The sequence below is a fragment of the Theobroma umbraticum genome, unplaced genomic scaffold, assembly GCF_002168275.2.
Source record: "Theobroma umbraticum cultivar Fairchild unplaced genomic scaffold, ASM216827v3 scaffold_20.0, whole genome shotgun sequence".
Classification (NCBI taxonomy): Eukaryota; Viridiplantae; Streptophyta; class Magnoliopsida; order Malvales; family Malvaceae; genus Theobroma; species Theobroma umbraticum.
This window is the reverse complement of record NW_018397266.1, coordinates 426,088-445,485: the sequence shown is the minus strand read 5'-3', so window position 1 is coordinate 445,485 and position 19,398 is coordinate 426,088. Positions and strand designations below refer to the sequence as shown.

At 32.8% G+C, this 19,398-nt stretch overlaps 3 protein-coding genes and 1 non-coding gene across 4 annotated transcripts; 1 reads left to right on the top strand and 3 right to left on the bottom strand.

Annotated features, from left to right (window-relative positions):
• Positions 1–3,520: 3,520 nt before the first annotated feature.
• LOC110422918 (cytochrome P450 CYP749A22-like) lies at positions 3,521–5,948 on the bottom strand. The gene is made up of 5 exons (XM_021436954.1): positions 5,627–5,948; positions 5,311–5,534; positions 4,936–5,168; positions 4,408–4,786; positions 3,521–4,294 (listed from the first exon to the last, which is right to left on the bottom strand). Exons 1-5 carry the CDS (start codon positions 5,907–5,909, stop codon positions 3,854–3,856), a joined length of 1,560 nt encoding a protein of 519 aa, XP_021292629.1. The 5' UTR covers positions 5,910–5,948; the 3' UTR covers positions 3,521–3,853.
• An 887-nt stretch (positions 5,949–6,835) lies between these two features.
• On the top strand, positions 6,836–6,928 carry LOC149526724 (small nucleolar RNA snoR8a). The gene has a single exon (XR_016351725.1). It is a non-coding gene; the product is annotated as a small nucleolar RNA snoR8a (small nucleolar RNA).
• A 6,244-nt stretch (positions 6,929–13,172) lies between these two features.
• LOC110422925 (cytochrome P450 CYP749A22-like) lies at positions 13,173–15,176 on the bottom strand. The gene is made up of 5 exons (XM_021436963.2): positions 14,891–15,176; positions 14,573–14,796; positions 14,200–14,432; positions 13,710–14,088; positions 13,173–13,601 (listed from the first exon to the last, which is right to left on the bottom strand). The coding sequence occupies exons 1-5, from the start codon at positions 15,174–15,176 to the stop codon at positions 13,173–13,175; spliced, it is 1,551 nt and encodes a 516-aa protein (XP_021292638.2).
• A 1,819-nt stretch (positions 15,177–16,995) lies between these two features.
• LOC149526723 (cytochrome P450 CYP749A22-like) lies at positions 16,996–19,109 on the bottom strand. The gene is made up of 5 exons (XM_089784662.1): positions 18,827–19,109; positions 18,489–18,712; positions 18,101–18,333; positions 17,519–17,897; positions 16,996–17,430 (listed from the first exon to the last, which is right to left on the bottom strand). Exons 1-5 carry the CDS (start codon positions 19,107–19,109, stop codon positions 16,996–16,998), a joined length of 1,554 nt encoding a protein of 517 aa, XP_089640788.1.
• Between the last annotated feature and the right edge of the window lie 289 nt (positions 19,110–19,398).

Sequence of the window (19,398 nt, the reverse complement as noted above, 5' to 3'; positions counted from 1 at the left end):
AGGGCTGATAGATTTGCTGCCATGGAAGTCATTTGCAGAACTTGACAAGGAAAATAGATTTTCTGATAAGTTCATCCCCGGGATATATCAGATTTATGACATTTACAAGCGGGCCACTTCTGCATTTAGAATTATGGTCCAATCTATCGATATATTCAAACAATTTATTAAATGTGGGTAACATAGGCGGCCAAACACCCTCAACTTACCATAATTTGGTTGGTTGCCAAACAATTTATGAAGGGGAGAATCCATTTGCAAAGTAGGTGTAGGGATGCGGCTAATTAAATACACAGCCGTGAGAAAAGTATGAGATAAAAATCTCATGCAAAAGTCTAAAAAGGATACTTGCTAATAAAAACTTTAATAAGAGGGATGATCTTAATCCTATCAATTAAATCTCCAATGGCGGGAGTTCACTGTGACGCTTACAGCTAACCTACAAGTTTTGGGTACTGACCATTCTATTACATGGCAATTGCAAGTATTAATTTATATTTTTCATCCCGAGGGGTAGTGTTTGGTTCTTATAATGTGTAAGGTAAATTTAAATAAAAGTTCTTAATAAACTCATAACATGTATATGTTGAAATACTATAATTATAGGGTACTTACGATGAGGTCTATCTATGTGAGTGGAAATGTGACTACTTTTAAGAGCTAAAGGCTTGACTCTGATAACACTCATGAATGGATGCAAAACATAAAGGTATAAAACGTGTTAGCAAAACTAGATACAAAGTGAGTAAGGAAGTTTGCTTGTGTTTAGTGATCTGATTAGTCAAACGAAGAATCGATAGTTCAATACTTGATCAACTATTCAATTTAGATTAAAACCAATCACACTAATTAAATGAAGGTTGAAATTTGTGATATATCTTCATTTATGAACAAAATTCTTAAAGTTGTTGGTATTTGAAAATTTTGAAAATGGTGAAAGATTATTGGTGTATTTTTAAATAAAAAGTTCTCACATAATAGAAATTTATCATAGTTCAAAAATTATGTCAAATAATGAAAAGCTATCTTAAGTTTTAAGGTTATGTCATAGAGAGTGATAGTGTGACTATTGGATTATAAGTAAGTTTTTTATGTAAATAGTTATATTTCTTAGTAAAGTGATATATTAGAAAAATATTTTTGAATTTGAAAGTAATGAGATAATTGAAAAACATCACAGTTAAAAAGTTCTTATATGAAAAGTTACTTTTCATATTATAGCTTAAAGATCATGTCTTATAGAATGAATGGTTATCTTCTCTTTAGGTAATTATTGAAACAATACATTTATTGAATGATTATATCTTACAAATTGCAAAGGTATCTTTAAAATAAAAAAGTGCCTTGATGCAAAGGTTATGACTTCAAAGAAGAAACACTTGCAAGCTTACATAAAGAGCTTGCTACTAACCATTTTGAGACACTAAAACCAATAAGACAAGTGCAGAAAAATCAATCGAGAGATAAGTGTTATGTTTTAAAAATAAATATAAACGCTTGAGTCCCCATCATTTATCAAAAGAATCCAAATTTCTTATAATCTAAAAGTAGGCTCTAAGATTGAATAATGTTGTAAATCCTAGAATATATCTAGTGTCTACTCTTACAGAGTGCAAAAATGAATTTAGATGTTGACTTCATTATATCTCTAAGATTATTTGCATTATTTCATTTTTGCATACTAAATGATGAGAACGAAATAAGTTTTAAAGATAACATTTATTAAAAAGCTCTTCTTAAAGTTAATTTTACCTATTACTTGAATTTCATCAAAACCCTATTTATGTCAACAAAGATTATGCATCGGCCTCCAAGAGTTCTACTGCTTCTAGTTCTCTTGTTGAACATGAGAAGATCAATGTTCAAATTAAGGTTAATTAAGGTTGGGCCTAGGCTTTCACCTTGAAATCTTAGCTTAGAGCCTTAGACTCAACTTGAAAGTGTCATCGAGTCTAAATTTTGATTCTAATCAGGCCCAATATATCTATACGAAGTGTCCAATACATAACTGTCGAGGCTGAGAAGGCAATGGCTTTCATTTCTTCTGAGTAGCTTCTCAATTACTAGGCAGAACATGTCATAAATTTACATTAGTTACAAACTAGATTACCTTTGCCAATGTCACATCTTACAAGTTACAGCTAGGGAAGATAGAGTTATCATAGTGCTGATTCCTTGTATATGTAATTTCTTTATTAAAGTCATTGATCCTTGTTAAAATCAATCTGAGTTATGTTTTCTTTGCTTCCTTAACTTGATAAGAGTACAAAATCAAGTATGCCAAAATTCTAGGATTTGCCAAAGGGTACGAAAACAGAATGAATGACACAATTGAATGGTGTATATATGGAGGTGTGATGAAATGAATTCAAATTTAAAAATTTATTTGAAAAAATTTGAATTAGAATTCAATTAAATTCGAATTGATAAAAAGTTAAAAGACTTGAACTCCAAACGATTTTAATTCGAAAGTTCAATTTCAAGTAGTAGTAACTCAAATTTGATTATAGTTCATTTAAATATGTATCCGAATTTAAATTGATTTGAATTCAAAACTATTCAAACTCATTGTCACTTGAACTCGAAATGACTTGATTGGAAACTATACTCGATTGCCAACTCTAAAAAATATTCACTTACAAATCAGGAGGCAGGCCAGCAGTATACTGTGTTGTTGCTGTGGTGTGGTTTCTGATGATTGTCTGGCAGACAGGGGACAGGTGAGGAAATTTCCAAGGCTATATTACTATCTACTTCTAAAAACTATTCACATACAATCCATGCGCAGACAGAGTAGAAGCATTTTTGTTTGGAATATTATACTAAAGATTGAAATGCTATCAATATATTGCCTGGAATTACATATCAAATGTAGCTGGTTTTGTCCATACTGGTTATCAGCGGAGTAAAGGGTTTTAAGGAAAAATACCAAATTTATCATTATAAGATGATTCAATACTGAATTGTGTCAGCTCATGGAATATGACGGAGAATAAGGCTATGGCTTTTGTTAGCTCATGGAGGAGTAATAGCTGCATTGGCTGCATCACCTGTGAAAAGGGCTGGTTTCTTCTGCCGGTCATGATCACAAGTTTGTCAAATTGTGGAAGTGATACGATTGCTAGCAGAATTCCCAAGTTTTAATCAGCAACAATTGTTGGTTTGTAGCTGTTCAGGTTGCTCCAAGGTGTCCATTTTGTGGTTTGTCCCAATGTAACTACCCTTGTCTGTTGTATGCATGCTATGTAACCTTGTGTGTTCATGGTAATTTGCGACATTCCTGGCTTAATTCATAACATTTTTCACACAAAAAAAAAAAAAAAACTGAATTATGTCGCTACACTTTAATTGTATTGTATTTTGTTATCATAATTTTTATTTCCATTAAACTCCATAAATGAAATATTTCGTCTTTATTTTTCATTCAAAAATAACTAAAACAAAAATATTTGAAATAAAAGTATAGTCACAAAAGTTAATGCAATTGAAACAGAATTTCAAGATTCAAGGTTAAGCCATAATATAGTGATAAATTTGGTATTTATCTCAAGAGTTTTATTCACCATGCCATGAGGTTCTTTGGTTCATGATATTCACAAAATTGCTACAAGAATTTCGAAGCTGAGAAGCCTTAGATTGTTTACTAGGAGCAGAGCAGGGATATATCACGCTCTAGTACTCAAAAGAAGATAATTTTGTTTCTTTGTTGCCAAAACATGAAATCCCTAATACTTATATCATTATACATGGCAGGCAAATACAGTTAAATGGGAGAACATAACTGGGAACTGGTTATCATCAGTTTTTATTTGATTATATATTTTACCATTTGGGAGATTAACAGCTGAGTACTTTAAGCATCATTAGGCAGTGAATGAAACAACAACTGAATTCCATGTTGTGGCTGAAGTGTGAGAAGAGCTAAAGGTGCGTGGACATAGGCAGGGGAGAGGGCAATATTGTAGCGTTGCAGAATCATGGAGATAGCAGTCTTTGTTTCTGTGATCGCAAAGCTCATGCCCACGCAAGATCGAGGTCCCATTCCAAAGGGAATAAATGCCGCCGCATTGTATTTGGTAGCCTTGGCAATCCCTTCAGCAAATCTCTCTGGTTTGAAAAGATGAACATCATCTCCCCATAATTCAGGGTCATGGTGAAGTGCCATGTTCGGGATGCTGAACTCTATATTTTTAGGCAGGATGAGCTTTCCCAATTGAACTTCTCTTCCAACTCTCCTTACCATGCCATTTACAGGAGGATACAATCGTAAAGTTTCATTGATGATCATGGTCATCTGTTTACAGATTAGAAATCAAAGGTATCAAATTATAAATTCCCAGTTTAATACCCTGAATGCTCAAAACTAGTGTATGCTATTAAAGTGGCTAGAGCTTGAAATTTGCTTACAGTTTTTAGTTTGGCAATCCCTTCAGGATGTGGATCTTGATTACCAAATACCTCAATCACCTCTCTTCGTGCTTTCTCTTGCCAATCTGTATGGATTGCTAAAAGCAGGACTGTCCATGCAAGCAAGGAATTAGTTGTTTCTTGTCCAGCAAAGTAGAATGTTTTACACTCATCTACCAAATCTTCAACGGAGAGCCTGTTTTCCTCGTCCAAGTCATGATAGGCATTTAGAAGTAATCCCAGAAAATCACTGCCAAAGCTGTCAGCTTCTCCAGCCAGTACTATCTCTTCTCTTTTTTTAACAATCTTCATCACAGAATCATGTATTTCTTTCGCAAGTTTCTCCGATTCAATTTCATCAGCAGGTTTCCAGACGTAGCTGCAAAAGCAAACCAAAGTCTGCCTTATATATGGAAAAAACCAGAATAGAAAAAAAAAAAAAAGGAAATCCACCAAGACCTACTGCTTTATGCATAGAATAGAGCCTTCGGGTTATTATTCTCCAGAGTAAAGCTTAGAGGAACTTACCTGATGCCAGGTATCCTGGCTTTATAAAGATTTCTGGCCGCGATTACTGACAACTTCATCAACGTCTCAAAAATTTTCTGGCCCTCCAGGTAACTGCTACCAAAAGCTGTTCTGGATATCACTTCTGAAGTCAATAATCTAAATTCCTGGAACACTTCGATCTCCTTCCCTCCCCGGCCTTTCCACTTCTGTAGCATTGTTTCAACGCTAGCAATTACTGCTGGAGTCATGTTCTGCCAAAACCATCCTCCACTTTGTAAGTATCACTATAGGAAGATCACCAAAATTTTAGTTTGCAAATGTTCAAGTACAATAAATAATTCAATCACCAAGCCTATGACAGCAAAGTACAGTGGTTTTCATAGGAAGTTTTACTTTCAAGCTCTCCCCATGAAAAGCATAATTGGCCAATTTTCTTTGCCTTGCCCATTTTTCTCTTTCGGTCGTAGCAAGCCCGTCCCCCAGAATCTTGCTAACGAAATATGTAACTTTCCTCTTGGGAAAAGCTTTTTCACTATTTTTCAGCACCTCTTTGATGAGATCTGGTTCTGTAATTACCAGCAGAGCTCGAACTCCACTCCAAGTCAGATAAATTTTCCCTAATCAAAGAACACAGAAAAAAAAAAAGAGTTAAATCTCTTCCTGGAAGCAGAAGTTAGAAATCCTAGTGGAAAATGACATCATGTCTCACCATATGTGTTGATCCAGGAGTAAGTATGAGGCAGCACTCTGGGAAATATATCATGTGTCAAGGCCATAGGTTTGCTTGATGCTTCCCTTTGAATTTGGACAACTGCTTTGTTGTTTCCATGGATAAACTCATACGGAGGTCCTTTAATTCCCTGTGACCTCAGTATATTCTGTATCCGGTGGGGGATCCACCAGTAGTTGTAGAAGACCTTGAGCAGAGCTCGGAGGAAGTAAAGGCAGAATGAACCTGCGACAAGGATTAAAAGCTTTCCCAAGGTGTTCATTTCCTTCTCCTAATCCACTACAATTTGAGGTGTTGTGGTTATTTGCTTTTATGCACGTTTAGGGCTGAAGGCATTTTGCTTGTATGAAGAAGCCGGCTTTTCATTTGGTGCCATTTGGAATTGGTCAAAAGACCTATTTAGTCCATGTACTCTCTAATTTTATCTAATTTAATTTCAATACTCAAAATTAAAATAATTTAATTTTTTAATTTTAATTTTTTTTTAATTTAGTCTTTTTTGAAATGGTATTCAATTTTACTGTTAAAGATAATGACATCATATGACGTGACACATTTTGATGATATAAAATTAAAATGATGATGTGGTATGTCACGTGGTATCGACGTGATGATGTGACAATATTATATGACACTAATATGATGATGTGATAATGACATGTTGACATGTCAACTCTATGTGACAAATCAAAAAAAATTTCAAAATAAAAAATTTTATCACGTCATAAGGATTAAATTGAAAAAGAAATATATAGTATAGGAACTAAATTGAACAAAATTGAAATATTGAAAGACTAAATTAAAAAAAATATTTAAAAAATATAAATCTTTAAGTCGATTGTTGATATACTTATTAATAAGCTAAATATTTTAGTGTAAAAGATTTATGGTGTTAAAAAATATATATAACTATTTTCTTACTTAATTATTTAATTTTAAAATATGTATAGTAATTTATAAAAATTAAATTTGAATTCTCCCTCTATAAAAAAAAATTCATATCTAAAGTCAAATTTAGATGAATAACTTATATTACATTATAATAAAATAATATAAAATGACTAAATAAATTATTTTTATTTATAATAGTATAAAATTTGAAATTTATTTAATTTAGTTTTTAACTTGATGTGAATTTAAATTAGTAAAATATATTGATTTAGTAAAAAAATGAAGAACGAAGATATGGAGTTAGCGATGATTATAAAAATAATTTCTCATTCTAACTTGCTTAATTTAGACATGACAAATCTCTTATTATAATCATAGAATTTGAGCTCCACCCTTTGAATTTTTTAGTTATTTTTTATGTTTTTATTTTGTTTAATATTTCAAGTTATATTTTTTAAGTTGAAGTTTCCTAGATTAAAGATTATATTTATTGTTGATAAAATTCAGTATAATTGTAAATATTTGTACCATTTTATTTTATTGACAAATTTTTTGTAGATCTAAATTAATTATTTAAATTTAAATTTAACAGAATTTGATTGTAGTATTTGAATTTAAATAAAATTGTTTTATAAGAAACTTTGAGTAAATTTAAATAAAAGGTAAATTGGGAATGAGTTGAATAATTTCAAAAGAATAGGTATTTATAAATTGTGAAAGTTATAACTAAATCAACGTATTTTGCTAATTTGAGTTTAACTCAAGTTAAAAATTAAGTTAAATAAATTTCAAAATTTTATACTATTATAAATAGAAGAAAAAAAAATTTTATTTAGTTATTTTATATTATTTTATTAGAATATAATGTAAGTTATTCATCTAAGTTTGACTTTAGGTATGAAAGTTTTTCGAAATTTTTTTGTACAAGGAGAATTTAAACTTAATTTTTACAAAAAAATATAAATTAATATAAATATTTTAGAATCAAACAATCAAGTAAGAAAATATTTATATATACTTTTTAACACCATAAATCTTTTAGACTTAAATATTTGGCTTATTAATAAGTATATCAATAATCTACTTAGAGATTTGTATTTTTTAAATATTTTTTTAATTTAGTCCCTCAACATCTCAATTTATTAAATTTAATCCTTATATTATATATTTTTATTCAATTTAGTTCTTTTGACGTTGCAAAATTTATTATTTTGAAATTTTTTTTGATCTGTTACGTGGCACTGACATGCAAACATGTTAATACCATGTCATCATATTAGTGCCAGAGGCATTGCCACATTATTATGTCAATGTCACGTGATATGCCACGTCATCATCTCAATACAACATCATCAAAATGTGCTATGTCAATGTCGATGTCATCACTGATATCATCCCTTTTAATGACAAAATTAGATGCCGTTAAGGAGAAGGATTAAATTGAAAAAAATTTTAAAATCAAAGAGTTAAATTATTTCGATTTTAAGTATAGAGATTAAATTAAACAAAATTGAAGAGTACAAGAATTGAATAAGTCTTTTGACCATTTGAAATTATTGCCTTAGAAAAACGCATTCACTTTTTAAGTAAAAGGCTTACCAATTCAACTACAAATATTCATGGCATGCGATACATATTGCCTAATGCCTCGGTCTTATGACTCTTATTGAAGAATTGTCATGCAATAATAGTAGGTGACGTACTCTCTTATCTCACAAGTCATGTTATGCCAATCACCAAACTGCAGATTATATTGAATTCAACTTGGCAACAATTTTGGCATTTATATGATCAATGAAATAAATAAAGATTAATTATAAATAACAATTAGGGTTCTTCATCCTATGAACAGGAAAAAGGGTATAACAATCAATTCATATCATGCATTAATGTGAACAACAATGAACTCAACTTGATAAAATTTGGTTTTAATAGATGTTAAGCATTGATTTAGAGTTCACTGGGTAATAGGTGGTATATACATTAGGACTTTCTGCCTTGTATTAGTTTATTCAATTTTTTTTGAAAGGTATTAAGTCATTCAGTTTTAACGAGTTATTGTAAGAATTCAAAAGAGATAAGGACCTCCAAGTGAGGGTTTTTACTTTAGTCAAAGACTGACTGCAGAATGTGATAAGAATTTTACATGTTCAAGACTATTTTCCACACGTTTGTTTTAGCCAAAGACTCTTGCACATCACCTTATGTAAAACAAGTAAATGGTGTGAGTCAACAATATTGTGTCATATATAGTCCTCCTGCCCCATTTTATTTTTTTATTTGATTTTCATGAAATTTAAAAAAAAATAATTTTGATGTATTTTATATTAAAATTTCAAATTGTATTATACACGTTATGTTCCATGGATTTTAATCTCAAAAAAATTAAAAAAAATTATGAAAAATAAATTGAAAATATATCTTGTAGTAGGTGTATAACTTTGTCCTATAATACAAGATATAGTAGATATATAGCCAAAATCATTATCAGTACTCTATTATAAAATTAATTAAATTGTCATAATCACCCCTTTGCACGGGAAAAGAAAAACCTAAGGAAAAAAGGGTTGCAATTACCTTGGGAAAATGTCCTCATCAGATATATTATATACTTTGCATTAACATAATCTTCTAGTCATCATCATCAATCAACATCTGGCTTTCGTTTATTTTTGGACTGTTTGCAGCTTGCTCCATCATGGCATGGATAAAACATATTTAAATCCTTTGGTGAAGGATAGAGGGCGTAAAATTATATTTCAATCTCTTTTGAGGTTATCGCTCTCACCGCAGGGTAGGTAAATGTGGGACTTTTAAACGTAGATGACAAAGACTTAATTGAATGTTTATTCATCATTATTAGAAAAAGCTGTAATTTAATACCTATTTGAATATTTTGACCATCTTGGGGATTAAAAGCTGAGCTATTGGGGAAGAGGCATTATTCAATTAACAACTACGGGCATCATTGCAGAGAATGAAGCATCACTTGAATAATCCATGTTGTGGTAGAAGCATGAGAAGGTTACTGGCGAGTGAACATAGGCTGGGGAGAGTGTAACATCATCTCCCCAAGGGTCACGGTGAAGTGCCAGGTTTGGGATGAGAACCTCTAAAATTAACAGGCCGATCGAGTGAGCTCTCCCAATTGAATTTCTCTTCCAACTTTTCTGACAGTGTCAGTGACAGTTATAGGAGGATAGAATCTTTGGATTTCGTTAACGATCAAGTTCATCTGTGTACAAGATAAATTTAATTCAATAATTGCTCAGTACTGTAAACCGCAGAAAGGGTTAGAGGATATGATTTGCTTACAGTTTTTAATTTGTTTGGCAACGCCTTCATAATGTGAATTTTTTATTCCAAATATATACCTCAACCACGTCTCTTCTTGCTTTCTCTTGCCAACCTGTGTGAATTGCTTAAGCCGGGACTGTCTTCTTGTCCTGCAGTGTAGAATGTTTTGCACTGACATACCAAGTCTTCTATGGAAAGCCTGCTTTTCTTATCCACATCATGGTAAGGATTCACAAGTAATCCCAGAAAATCACTGCTGAAACTGTCAATTACTCCAATCACTACTTTCTCTTCTCTTTTCTTAACCATCTCCATCACAGATTTATGTATGCCCATTTTTAAGGAAGTTCATAACACAATTTGGAGGATATGTTAAGGGTTATTTTTAACTTGGGTTGTAAAAGTTTTGATCTTTACAAATTCATGGGGTTTGTTTTGGAGTGAAAGGTATACTCACATGTTTGACTATTGGAGGACTGGATTTTGGATTGTGCAGATGATTCTTTACTAGTTAGGACCCTGTGTTGTTTTCAATATTTTTCCTTTAAATATTATTCCATCACTTCTGTGAGATAAGATCCAGGACCCTCAGCCTGTTTTACTTTCTTGGACAAAAGCTAATTCATTCCTCTTTCTTGTTCTGAGCCCAAATGAGTTGCTCTCATCTTTTCTCACAGTCGGTGGAGCTGGCAAAGCAGACATTGGCTAGCTACAATATTTTGTATTAGAAGCTTCTGCATTACTAGGAACTAGACAATACATCCTTATTTCTCACGTCTTACAACTGATGGGAAGGATAAAAAACTATAACCCACCTAATTTCTCTTGTTTTATATTAAAATGATTGATCCTTGTTAAAATCAATCTGAATTATCTTTTCTTGTTTTACTCGTTAACCAGAGATACGCTCACCAATCAAGTGTGCCTAATCCTAGATTTTGCTGAAGGGAAGCAAAACAGAAACAAATGACATTGATTAATGTTAAATGGCCTATCTATATCTCTTTGTCCAAATATGCAGCTGCAACACACTGACTCCCGGCCTTGATTTGTGATGATTGCCTGGACACCTGAGGAAATTTCAAGGCCTTTGTGCTCTCTAGTTCTAGGAAAAATTGACCTAGAACGTCCATATTCAGACATTGCAGAAACTTTTGTGCTTGGAAGTTAATTATACTCAGGAGAGATTGAACTGCTATCAATAATATATTGTCTGGATTTATGTGTTAAATGCTGCTGATGCTTTCCGTCAGGTATGGAGCTAGAGCATTTTCAAAAGGGTGATCAAACAAAAAGAGATATTAAACAGTTAAAGGGTACTTTATATATAATTCAATTATCACTTATTTAAAAAATTAAATAAAATTTAAAAGACATTAAACATATAAAAAAATGCACATTAACAATAATGATTGTATTATTTATATATATGACTGAATGAAATTATAATAAGAGTCTCTCTCACTCTTTATGTGCAAGAGTGGAAGAGAAAATAAATTTTTAAAGTTAAATAAATTGTCTCTTTACTTTGGGTATCCTAACTCTCATCTTATTTTCTATTTACCTCTTAAATTGCTAATTAATATATTAACTTATTGAATTGAACTACTGAGATATAATATGTTATGATAGGCTATTAGATTGGACTATTAAGATATAATATGTTATGATAAGCTTAGATTTATATTAAAACTTAATAAAATAGTTTGAAGAATAAAACTCATTATTAAATAAAAATTATTTTGAGAGCCATTAAAAATAAATATAATAAATAAAATTGTATTGAAAAAAATACGATTATTTCATTCTATCAATTTGTATGTATATTATTATTACTTAAAGTTTGCAACATAAATGCTAGAATGCATTGGTTATTTTGAATAAAATATGATATATTGATGAAATTCTAAGCAACAATACAACACTACAACTTATATTTGAAAATTACATAATAATTTATTTATTTTTAAAAATTAAAATTATAAAAATAAAATCCACAAAACATAAAAAATAAGGATACGACAAATAAAAGATAGAATCCACATATGATATAATAAAAAAGAAAAAAAATATGATTGATGGTACGTAAAAATTTGTGAAAGAAAATCTATAGAGATTTAAAACATATAAGTAAATAGAATAAATATAATAATATAAATTGAAAAAAATAAAAAACTTTAAAATTGAGTCAAGCATATAAAATTATTTTGTTATTCTTTATTTGTATTAATTACTAAATAAAAAATTATTTTGAATGGATCGGTTAAGAAAATTTATTTAAAAAAAATTGGCATAATGCTCAAATAAGCCCCTAAACTATTTAAGAATATTCAAATAAACTTTTATTCTTTTATTGTGTTCTATCAAACCTCTGTATTTTTATTTTTAATCAAATAAACCCATATGACTAATGATCTACTAATTTTTAATAGTAAAAATGTTATTTATCAATTTATATTTATATGACATTGACATGATATTAATGTAAATGGTGAAAAATGTCATATGATTAAGTTATTATACTAAATTAATATGATATGCCATCATCAATTATGATATGCCAACATGCCATATCATAATCAATTAAAATAGTTTAGTATGTCACATTAGCGTTACGAGATATAAAATAATAAATGACATTTTGATTAAATCAATCATTAGTAATCAATGTTTATTTGACTCACAATAAAAAATATGAGGATTTATTTGATTCAAAATAAAAATATAAAAAGTTAATTAAATATAATAAAAGTATAAAAGTTTATTTAAATTTTTTTGAATAGTTTAGGAGCTTTTTGTTATATTATGCAAAAAAAAAAAAAACTTATATAATATGAAAACAATTTTTAAAATTTTGGGCTCTGCCTTTGTTTTTGGTACTGGTTATCAATGGGCAAATTATAGGCTTTATCCACCCTGAAGTTAACTGTTTCACGCCATTCACCTTGATTGCTCTAGTAATTCATTGGAAGTTGGGAAGAGCTAGATTTCCGAGGTGGACCATGCATCAAGAGCAGGGATATGATTCCGGAGTAGGGCAGTACCAGTGTACATTTGTGATTTACGCTTTGAACCACTTTAAACTGAAAGGCTCTGACAGCATATCAGGAACCACCCGATTTAAAAACTTGGATTGAGAAATAAGGATCCAAAACTAGTTTGCATACACTTGACAACTATTATCACATCGCTGATAATTAAGTGCTGTAGTACATTGAATACCATTACTGAAGACTATTTAACATTTTACCATCTTGGACACTAATAGCTGCACACTCCAGAATAAGCTATGCTAACCTAGAAGCAGCTAGTCTTATTAAGAACTTTAGGCATCACTCTATAGTGAATGAAGCATTACTTGAATTCCATGTTGTGGCTGAAGCATAAGTTGAGTAAATGGAGAGTGAACATAGGATGGGGAGAGAGTAAAGGTGTAGCGTTGTAGAATCATTGAGAGAGCAGTCTTTGTTTCTGTGGTTGCAAAGCTCATACCCACGCAAGATCGAGGTCCCAATGAAAAGGGAATGAATGCAGCTGCATTGTATTTGGTAGCTTTGGCAGTCCCTTCTGTGAACCTATCTGGTTTGAAAAGATGCACATCATCTCCCCATAAATCAGGGTCATGGTGAAGTACCATGTTGGGAATCAGAACCTCTATATTATCAGGCAGAACGAGCTTCCCCAAATGAACTTCTCTTCCAACTTCTCTAACGGTGGCAACCACAGGAGGATACAATCTTAAGGTTTCATTGATGATCAAGTTCATCTGTGTGCAAAACATAAACAAATAGATCAAACTATAACTCACGATTTAATTTATTAAATGCTAGTAGTGTACGCTATTGAAATGGTCAGAGATTGCAGTGTTGCTTACAGTTTTTAGTTTGGCAATGCCTTCAGAATGTGGATTTTTGTTCCCAAATACCTCAATCACCTCTCTTCTTGCTTTCTCTTGCCAATCTGTATGAATTGCTAAAACCAGGACTGTCCATGCGAGCAAGGAATTAGTGGTTTCTTGTCCAGCAAAGTAGAATGTTTTGCACTCATCTACCAAATCTTCTACTGAAAGCCTGTTTCTCTCATCCTCATCATGATAAGCTTTTACAAGTAATCCCAGAAAATCAGTGCCAAAGTTATCAGCTTCTCCGGTCAGTACTTTCTCTTCCCTTTTCTTAACCATATCCATCACACAATCATGAATCCCTTTAGCAAGTTTCTCTGATTCTATTTCATCAGCAGTCTTCCAAATCTTGCTGTAAAAGCAAACAAAAGGTATCGCGTGAGATGGCTTTTATGTATTTCCTCTCTCTTGAAATCAGGGACAAACTCAAGAGTCTAGATTAATTGAGTTTAGAGGAACTTACCTGATGCCAGGAATCCTAGCTTTATGAAAATTTCTGTTAGCAATTATCGATAACTTCATCAACATCTCGAAAATCTTCTCCCCTTCCAAGTAACTGCTACCAAAAGCTGTTCTCGATATAACTTCCGAAGTAAGTAACCTGAATTCTTCAAACACTTCGATCTCTTTGCCTTCATGGCCTTTCCAATTCTCCAGCATTGCCTCAACGCTAGCAATTACTGCCGGAGTCATGTTCTGCCAAAACAATTCTCCACACATTGTAAGAAACTATCTAAGATCACCAGAACTTTGCATTTATTTAATGTAGAATACTTAGAAGTTCTCTAATCGCAGCAATATTTTGCAGTAAAGTAGACTGTATTCGAAAGTTTTACTTTTAAGCTCTCCCCATGAAATGCATGATTTGCCAACTTCCTCTGCCTGGCCCATTTGCCACCTTCGGTTGCCACAAGCCCGTCCCCAAGTATCTTATGAATAAAGTCTTCGGCCTTCTTTTTTGGGAAAGCTCCTTCGCTGTTTCTCAGAACCTCTTTGACTAGTTCCGCTTCTGTAATCACCAGTTGAGGTCGAATTCCCTGCCAGGTAAGATAATTCTTCCCTAATAAAAGAAAAGGAAAAAAGAAGGGATTCATCTTTCATTTGAAGTGGAAGTTAGAAGCATTCCTCAAGAAAAACATCTTCAATTTTCTCACCGTAGATGTTGATCCAGGAGTAAATCTGAGGTAGCACTCTGGGAGCTATATCATGAGTCAAGGCCGCCATAGGTTTGCGGTATGCTTCCATTTTCATATCGGTAGATGCTTTGTTGTTTCCATGGATGAACTCATAAAGGGGTCCTTTGATTCCCTGTAGACTCATAGTATACTGTATTCGGAAAGGTATCCACCAATATCTGTGAAAGACCCTCAGTAGAGCTATGAGGCAGAACAGGCAACAAAAACTCGTGACAAGGATCAAAAGCTTTGCTGTGGAATTCATTTTCGTCTCTTAACAAAGAATTCAGATGTTCCTGTTATGATATTAAGCTTTTTTGGTTCTCTGTCTCTTCCACGGTTAGGATCAGATATAAATACTTCGAGGGCTTAAGCCAAATGCTCTAGAAGCCGGCCTTCGGCTTCATTTGGAATCATTGCATTTCAACAATTCACCCGTGTCATGATCAGTACTCTATTCTCGTCTAAAAATTAGATGTACGTGTCTTTTAATTTTGCCACATTCATAGTTTCCATCGCAAACTCGAATACTTCTTGCATTATTGTCATTTATAGAATTTTGTAGTAAGTGTATAACTTTACGCAACATATGTATATATTTTGTATAATCTGTCAAAATCAGACTGCAGAAGATGTCATAAGCATACCCTATTCTCTGAACGAGAAAAGGGAGTAAAAAACAGTCATATCTTCCAAACACCCGCAAAAAATGTCCTACATCAAAAGGTTACAAGACAACTAGTAACCAACATTTGACACTTCACACTTTACCTTAATATAATCTTCTGACCATGTCTTGCTTCTATTTAGTCATTGACCTGTTGCAGCTTGCAACAGAAGGAGATAATACTGCAGTTATGGATCCTGACATGATCAATGTAAAAGAAATGACAATAACAACCAAAGAGACGAGGTAATCAATATGAAAAGGAATTCAGCAAACAGCAGTGCTGCAATGGTTTACCATATGCCATTAGTAGATTGGGTTCTGCATATACATCAACCAAGACCTAAAAAAAAAAAAAACCAAGACCTGGCAAACAATCCTCATTAAATCTCAATGCACCAGCAGTAATGTTAACCTATTCCCCTTTCAGTGGCAGATAATGCTATAATATTACATGACAAAATTGCCTATACTCTCATGCGGTTATTTTATTGGATAAAAAATTTTTTAATAACAAAATTTGATTTTCTAACCAAAAAAAAAGTTGGTGCAAAATTGTCAAACTATTTGTTTGATAATAATAAAATTTTTAATTGTTAAATATTTATTAAAAAAAGTATTATCAATTGATATGATAAAAATATTGAATTGATTTGAAATTTTTTTATGTGATGACATATTGAAGTAATTTATTAAATTCAACTATCGATTTTTTAATTTTTTTTGAAAAGTGTTTTTATTAACACTAAGCCACCATGCCATTCAAAGTCTTTAGCAGTTTATTAAAGACTTCTACTGGCATCTGGCTTGTACAAAATGAAAAATATATACAATTACAAAGGGAAACTGCTTTAAAAAGAACAATAGCAATTTCCTTCTCTAACCTAAGCAATGAAACTAGAGAAAGCTCTCTACCCTTTACCTACAGACTTCTGCTATACAAGAACTAACAGGAAGCTCAAGGAAATGTCAATCACATCTTGGAGATGAAAGAGTTAAGTATACAGTACAGTTAATCAATTATCGAGCATCAAATACTGACAGAGTCATTTCATTTGTCGAAGAAGATACGTGCTTGTCTGATGAAGAATCTTCTTCCAGTGGACTTTTCTGAAACAAAACACCAAGTTGTTTGGGGTGTGGCAATTCAGTTTCAATTTCCAACATTAAAATCACAGATGACATACTTGGCTTATCCTCAAGATGCTGTTGTACACATAAAAGACTAATATGGATGCTTTAGATCACTTGGAATAGACTGCAAGACTCTCCTTAACATTTTTCCACAAGTTCTAAATAGGACTGCCTTCTTTTCATAATCTCCACGCATGTTCAACAATTATGCATAACGTTATAAAATGGTGTAAAATTTATTAGTTTTACACGAAAGTAACTTATTTAAACAACTCGGGCCCTCCTAACTCTGCAAAGAGTGGAGGATCACCTGAATTCCATGTTGAGGCACGAGTGTAAAATGGAGAACAGGTGAGTGAACATAAGTTGGGGAGAGGGTGAAGGTGTGGTGTTGCAGAATCATGGCCAGTGCAACCTTTGTTCCCACCGTTGCAAAGTTGAAACCAACGCAAGTTCGAGGCCCAATTCCGAAAGGAAAATAGGCAGCCACGTTGTTGTTTGTAGCTTTAGCCACCCCTTCTGAAAACCTCTCCGGATTGAACACATGAGTATCGTCTCCCCAGATTTGAGGATCATGATGAACTGCCAAATTCGTAATGAACAAGTTCAGATTGGCAGGGAGAATGAGTTTCCCCAATCTAACTTCTCTTTCACATTTCCGTATAAAGCCAATTGCAGGAGGATACAGTCTTAAGGCCTCGTTGATGATCATGGTTATCTGCTCATGGAAAAAAAGAATTCAGATGTGTAATTAATTTAAGTGCAGTGAGCTTTTGAGCAACATTGTTAATAACTAATTATCTTACTGTTTTTAGTTTAGATAAGCCATCAGGATGTGGATTTTGGTCACCAAACAGCTCACTCACTTCTGCTCTTGCTTTCTCTTGCCAATCTGTATGGATTGCTAAAAGCAAGACAGTCCATGAAAGCAATGAATTACTAGTTTCTTGTCCAGCAATATAAAATGTCTTGCACTCATCAATCAAATCTTCCACATGGAGCCTTTTGTTCTCATCGACATCATGATAAGCATTTAAAAGTAATCCAAGAAAATCAGTACCGAAGCTGTCTACATCTCCATTTTTCATTTTTTCTTCTCTTCGCTTGATAATCTCCATCACCGAGCTGTGCATCACTCTCAGAAGCTTATCTGCTTCTATCTCATCGGCCGTTTTCCAGATTTTACTGCAGAAGGAAATAACATTGCTCTATTTCGAAATTTGATTAACAGTATAGGGGAAGTTCGAATTTGAAATCCAAAAGAAACTCTACTACCAAATCAAGCAACTATTCATTCTAAAAACTCTGTGTAAGCTCTAAAAATCTGAGAATGGATGGTAAAGGTTAGATAACAATGTGCACTGGATTAGGCTATAGGTGGAAGTTACCTGATGCCTGGAAATCTTACTTTAAAAGCATTCCTTCGTGAAATCACAGAATAATTAATCAACATATCGAAAATGTTCTGCCCTTCTAAGTAACTACTCCCGAAGGCTGTCCTTGATATCACTTCCGAAGTCAATAACCTAAATTCTTCGAACACCTCAATCTCTTTCCCCTCGTGATGTTTCCATGTTTCCAGCATCTTTTCAACACTGACTATCATTTCCGGAATCATATTCTGCAAAAAAACCCAATCTCATCCACATGAGAAGTTCATTAACTGTCATGATTGCAATAGTAATCTTAATCCAAGTCAATTTTCCACCAACTTTGCTATGGAAAAAATGAACTGAACCCAGAACCAAATTTTAATGATATAGTAGGAGAGTTTACTTCAAGGCTTTCCCCTTGAAAAACATAGTTCAGCAATTTCCGGTGCTTTGCCCACTTTTCACCTTCAGATGTAGCGAGTCCATCTCCCATTAGCTTCATGACATAGAAAGGGAGGCCCACTTTGAGGTACGCCCTATCTCTGTTATTCAGTACCTCTTTGATTAGCGCTGTTTCTGTAATCACTAGTTGAGGTTGAGCACCATTCCAATTAAGATAATTCTTCCCTATTCCCAGGGGGAAAAAAAAAGAAAAAAGCAAATGGAAAATGATTTAAGAAATTTATTTCATTGATTCTTGGAACAGGAAGTCTGGAAAAAAGAATTCATAGCAAATCATACCATATTTGTTGATCCATGAATAAGCATGAGGCTGCACCCTGGGAAATATATCATGTGATAAAGCCATGGGTTTGCTCAAGGCTTCGTTTCTCATTTTCAAGATGTCTTTGGTGTTTCCATGGATGAATTTGTAAGAAGGGCCTTTAATTCCTTGCGAACCTAGTAGATATTGTATGTAAAATGGAGTCCACCACAACCTGTGTAGGAACCTGAAGAGAACGAAGAGCAGGCACAGACAGAAAAAGCTTGAGAGAACGATTATTGGATTTCCCGGTGTTGTCATTTTGCTTTCTCTTGATTTCCTCTTTCCAACTCTATCAATTGAAAACTTAATAGAAGGTTAAAGCTGCATCATTAGTTTGATATGGTCGAAAGTTGAAGACAGCATAATCAGATGCCTGAGATTTTGGCTCCACGTGAATCATTATTGTGATTATTTTTACACTCTTTCAATTTCAATGACCACCTGTTTCACTAAAATATTACTAGTGTCAGACTCAAACTTCAACCATAAACAAATCAATTATTTGGCGCCAAATACCATCCGCCTTCCGACCACATTTATTCCGTCA